At 41.7% G+C, this 6,041-nt stretch overlaps 1 protein-coding gene across 1 annotated transcript; it reads right to left on the reverse strand.

Moving 5' to 3' along the window:
• Nucleotides 1-2,555: 2,555 nt before the first annotated feature.
• LOC134820148 (uncharacterized) lies at nt 2,556-4,562 on the reverse strand. The gene has a single exon (XM_063830370.1). It carries the CDS (start codon nt 4,560-4,562, stop codon nt 2,736-2,738), a length of 1,827 nt encoding a protein of 608 aa, XP_063686440.1. The 3' UTR covers nt 2,556-2,735.
• Between the last annotated feature and the right edge of the window lie 1,479 nt (nt 4,563-6,041).

The raw sequence follows: 6,041 nt of genomic DNA on the forward strand, positions 1-6,041 counted from the left end.
CCTGCTGATTTTACTGTCTATCACCTCACTTTCCCTTATCGCGAATTCACGGCTGTCCGGACGACATGAAACATTTTAAATTTTTTGCTAAATCACTTTACTGTTTACACTCGATCTTCAAGATCTTTTTAAAAGAGCCCCGACAGTTGGAATTGTAGGTTTATAACCTACCAAGACGCTCGCCGAGTTGGACTCGTCGACGGTCTTGAATGTTGAAACAAATATTTTACTAGTAGTAGTATCACCCGTTGACATTTTATTTGTCATACGTTGTATGACCCGCCGCGCATGAGTGCGCGGCTCCCCCTGTATCGTCGAAACTATAGTGAAGCGACAGTGGGGTCACCACGTGATCAGTGATACAAGTTGACATAGGGTTGATTCACGATGTCAATTCGTCGCAGCTCGGCGAGGCCAACTGCCCATGCAGTAGTGCATCTTGCCGATCTACTGTGCTTGCGACAAACATTATTTGATGAGCGGCGTGGCCCATTGTATCACGTGGTGACCCCCACGGTCGCTTCACTACCCCTGTAGAGTTTCGACGATACAGGGGGAGCCGCGCACTCGTGCGCGGCGGGTCATACAACGTATGACAAGTGGCCCAGTAGTGCATCGCGCTACAAGACAGGGTTAAACTTAAAATGCTCCCCTGGCGATATACGACTAGGCAAAAAAACTGTCTTGATCGCACGTAATATGACCGTATATAAATATTATTATTATAAAGAAGTTGATCTAATTTCTCGTTGAAATTAGGTGTTAGGGTTTCATCATATGCTTTTGTTAGGGATTAAATTGGGTTAGCGTTGGTATCTGATTACAGATTAGAGGGTTAAGTTAGGGTTTCGAATAGTCGTTCAGGGCCAGCTTGATACAAAGATAACGGGTTGAAAAAGTCACGTGACAGTCGATCGAGTGTAGACTTAAAGTAATTAATCATCATCCATATCTCCACCGAAAGCACTTTTAATTGTATATCAATATGTATGAAATAGTTTTATAATTTGCTTGATTCTACACTACTAGTAGTAGTACTAAGTTGACGTGTGTCGACCAAAATTGGACGGGAATCGTTTCACGTTTGAGATCACCTCGACAAAAGTTTAAAGCTACTTGTAGCGCGATGCGTTACTGTGCCGCGCCGCGCACTCAATGAGGCTTCTCACAGCGGCTTCTCTGGCTAGATCGGCAAAATGCGCTACTGTGCCGCGCCGAGCTGCCATGAATTGACATCGTCAATTAAAAAGCTACTCGCTCTATTAATTGTGCTTTTTACAAAGAAATAAGACAGTATCATTTTTAAGCTTTTTATTCTCTTTCAAAAATATTTTAAGTGATTTATATAACTTGTAACTGCATATGTTGATTTTTAATACATTGCAAAAGATTTCATCTCGATTCGCGAATGTTTGAAAAACAAAAGTTACTGCAATGCGCGCAATTTGGGGAGTGTGCTTTCGGCGGAAATATAAACTGTGCCATTATGCATTACATACCAAATTTGTTACACTTTTTTGGAATGATTTGTAGGTTTACAACCTACCAGGACGCGCGCCGAGTTGGATTCGTCGACGTAACGGTGGAACAAATATTTTACGAGTATCACCTGTTAAGGAATGATTAGTGAGTTTCGTTTTAGTATTTCACATAGCCATGTGTATACGCGTACTGCGTGACGCGCTTGTTTCACACCTTCGGCGGTCGCGCGCTACTGCAAGTGAGAGGGCTCTGGTTAGAGCAATCTTGTGTGTCATTATATTTAATGACGGCTTCCCTCAATGCAATCCAATCTCATTACAATCCAATCTTATTACAGTTTGCAGTATACAGTATAATTTTTATCAACTACTGGCCACTGGCCACTGCTAGGCGGCTTATTTACTAATTCGCTCGCCCAAAAATTTTTGTCATACGTTGTATGACCCGCCGCGCACGAGTGCGCGGCTCCCCCTGTATCGCGTAGAAACTCTACTATAGTGAAGCGACAGTGGGGGTCACCACGTGATACAAAAAAATTTCACAATGCATGTGCACAAGAATGTTTTTAAAATTTGGGCGAGCGATTTAGTAGAAGCGCTGCTAGGCTGTAGATCGATACTTTGAAAGATTGAAATTAGTAAAATTGAAACTGTCTCATTTAATATATCACTATAATAAACGTAATTCACAATTCTTACAAATTATAGTGATAAAAATAAAATCAATTATTATCAAAATTCACATTATCAAATGCTATCGCATTTCTTTGAGGGTCTGCATATATAATAATTGGTCGATTGAAACTCTTACATTGCCATAAAATATCTTAGAGGGCCGGCATATAAATGCTTAAAAGCTAGTAATGTACAATGCAATAAATTAAATTTGAAAAAAATAAATTTCAATCTGAATAAAATGATTAAAAAACGTAAAAGTTAAAATGCTGTGGTCACGGTCAACAAAAACTGAGAGGCGACTTGGTAAACCGCCGATAATTGCTTCAATGTCGCTCAAGGACGTCTATTAGCAGGGACAAAAGGATTTTGCGGCATGTACGAAATCGCGAAATTTCCCATTCTCCGCGACAAATTTTATGTATAGTTTAATGTATAGCCTGTTAAATTTCGCGGTACCGCGATTTTTGGCCAAAATAATCGCGAAATCCTTTTCACTTTTGTCCCTGTCTATAAGTGTATTACTAACGCATAACGGCTAATATTGCATGGACCAACAATCAATATTGTATAAATGCTCTACCCAATATGTCTACACAGATGAGGTTTACTGCATTTCATGGTGTTCTTCATCCTCCACCTCTCATCCAAACTAGTGTCCTCGTAACAGTTACAATCCGCAGCCTCCAAGTGTTGCAGTTTACCCTCGTAGTCGCAGGAAGGATAGTCAGAAGGGAATGTTGTCGTTGACTGGGTGTATCCTCCCTCGTGTACAATGAAGCCCTGTCCGTCCTCCATGTGCTGGTCCAGGTGGCAGTGCAGGAACCACACACCGGGGTTGTCTGTGTTGAACCTGATGGCGATGGCTCCCCCAACTGGGACTATCACGGTGTCTTTTAGAACTCCTTGTCTTGGTCGTGTACTCAGATCTGTAATATTAGTGGAAAACACTTTCTCCAAATCAGGCAGGTCACATCTGCCATCTGGACAATCCTTTTTTAGTCTTGTAGCTACCTCCAGTACTTCAAACTTGTGGCCGTGAAGGTGTATCGGGTGAGGGAATGCCGTGACGGAGCGTATGACAAGAGTTACTGATTTGTTTAGAGGCAGAGTCAGGACATCAGAGTTTGGGTGAAGATCTTTTGCTGGATTGAAAGTGTCTGCAATCATTGCTTTGCGAGGTAGAACGTTTTGTTTCCAAATTCCGTGGTCTATTGACCATAGGTGACCGTACTGGGGAACAAATTGGAACAGGAAGTCTGCTATATGAGTCTCTGATTCTGGTAGTTGCACTCTTTTAACAGTCGAGATAAGACTTGTCACCGAATTACAGTCAAACTGTGGCATCTTGAACATATCACAGTTCAAAATCTTGGCTTTGGTCATATCCACCAGCTCTGTTTCTGGTGAGTCTTCGCGATACAGAATATTGTGGTTGGTGCGGATCCGGAGAACGCCCAAAATCCCCTTCTTCTGTTCAGCAGAAGGAGTCATTGCACGAATCCAAACATTCTGGTGGGGTTCAGTTATGTTGAAGTTAATCTGGACATCGTACCTTTCTCCAGTGCTAATCATGATCACATCCGTTTCGTAAGGTTCCACTGGCCCACCATCTGTTCCTACCACTGTGAGTTTGTGTCCATCAACACTGAAAAAGTAGGAAAATATACCCCCTCCATTGATAATCCTAAACAGATACTTCCCATTCTGAACATCTACTGTAGGTTGAGCATCTCCGTTCAATAGTCCTGATGTCCACCCTATGGCACCACTGTGAAAACCCTCAAGATCTGGGATGGGACTTCGGACAAGACCTCCCATAGTTAGAGGGTGATCATAGCCAATGAAATTGGGATATAAATCTTGGAAGAAAAGTGTTCTTTCGTTCCCATCAGTGCTCCAACTAGCTGGATGTACAATGAGAGGTCCTCGCACAAAGTCGTGCCCAACAGGCACCATGCTGGAGTGTCCATGCCACCAATACGTCCCTGGTTCTTCATCCACTACAAACTCATAAAGAAAGCTCTCCCCAGGTGCCACAGCACACTGGGTTAGCCCCACCACCCCGTCGTAGTGCTGGACCCCTCTCATCTCAAACCCGTGCCAGTGAAGACTTACTCCGTGGTCCAGTAGGTCGTTTGTCAGTAGAACGGACAGCGTTTCTCCTCTTCTCACGTTAATCGCGGGTCCCTGCACCTTGCCGTTTACAGTGTTTACAATCAAAGTTTTACCTCCGACGACTTGAACGTTACGTTGAATCCTAAATTCGTATCTAGAAGTAGATGAGGTGAAATTTCCCTCAAACTTGGAGATAAATGTCTGAAAAGCTATCCCACCGCAAATAATCAAGAATATTCCAGCAGCTACCGCACTTATCATTTGTTTCCATGTAAAGTTGAACTTCATCTTGGTCAAACAAAAAGTGCAGTGGGATCTTATTTTAAGCAACACTGAAACGACCGAATGAAGAATTAACTCCATTCGAGCAGTTCAAATTGTTAGAGCATTATAATCTGACAAAATTACAGGACAAAATTACGAGAAGACTATTGTCTTTTTGAAAGATAACATTTTTGCCCGATTATCAAAATTCTTTGACAAATCTCGCGTTTAATTGTATTAAACTTTAAGTCTCCCAACTTTACTTCCCCCAGATTGGGACTGTTCATCGGCCGCTAAGCAGGGGTGTAGGAAGAGGGGGCGGCGGAGCAGGGGTGTATACTATTAATACTACTATGTATACTACTATAATGTATACTACAGCGAGGTTCTTGGTGAGAGCAAACAACAGGCGTTTCCCGAAGAAGGAAGTCACTAAGAAGGATCTGCTGAAGTTCAGCTGTAAAGTCCCCGCTACACCTCAACAGAACTCCTCTGCGGACACGTGACGGTCAAGTCGAGCTTCATTTCATTTCATATCACGATCACCATATCATAGCATTTTGGAACATGTTCATGGGAATTAAATTATTTTATTTGCTCTTGTTTCTCTTTCAACAAAAGATGTGACGAAGTTAAATTTTTATGATTTTTAAATTTTTATTTTAAGAAAACTCTTGCACATTATTTATTTATTTATTTCTATTATATTGATGTATAGTCAAGACGTGAGTGTTAGGGCTCTCATTGACAAATTTATGTTTAATCCTGTTTAATCCTGTTTAATACTATCTCCAAATATGTAATATTCACCGTGACGAATCCAATTAAAATTGACGAACAAGGACCAACCCTCGCTTCCTAATCAACATACCGTGCCATGTACTGTGCTTATTGGCATTTTCCTGCTCTACTTACACCACTCTGGATAATTGGTCATTGGCAAGCGATCTGGCGGACCACGTGCTGCTGCTAATACAAAACGTCCAATGTTGTCCGAGCAACATCTGGGGTTGAACGGTTTGCATGCCTGTCACGTGGTGCTGATGGACGAGCCTGCTCTTTCTTTGTAGTAGTTTCTCTGAATCTTTTGACGCCCGAGTTTCGTTTGTAGAAAATGTTACGCAGTATTATTAGATAGCTGCCACTTTTCGGCGGTCCATATTCTGCAATGGTTTATGGTATGAATACTCCGTAAATAATCTCCCGAAAGCGTCACTACAAAAAGAGTTGCCAATATTTGCTCTGTATTTGCTCTGTATTTGCTCTGTATTTGCTCTGTATTTGCTCTGTATTTGCTCTGTATTTGCTTTGTATTTGATCTGTATTTGATCTGTATTTGATCTGTATTTGATCTGTATTTCATCTGTATTTCATCTTTATTTGCTCTATATTTGCTCTGTATTTGCTCTTCAGCAGCTGTGCAGTCAGAGTGATGACAAGTATTTTGTCAGTGAAAACTAAGAGGCCGGGACGAACTGATACGGCCTGAATACAATGGAGCTC

This window comes from Bolinopsis microptera, chromosome 8, assembly GCF_026151205.1.
Source record: "Bolinopsis microptera isolate Bmic1 chromosome 8, MBARI_Bmic_1.0, whole genome shotgun sequence".
Taxonomy (NCBI): Eukaryota; Metazoa; Ctenophora; class Tentaculata; order Lobata; family Bolinopsidae; genus Bolinopsis; species Bolinopsis microptera.

What these genes read in the sequence shown, in the direction of transcription:
- LOC134820148 (XM_063830370.1), bottom strand. Translation starts at nt 4,562, where the DNA reads ATGAAGTTCAACTTTACATGGAAACAAATGATAAGTGCGGTAGCTGCT.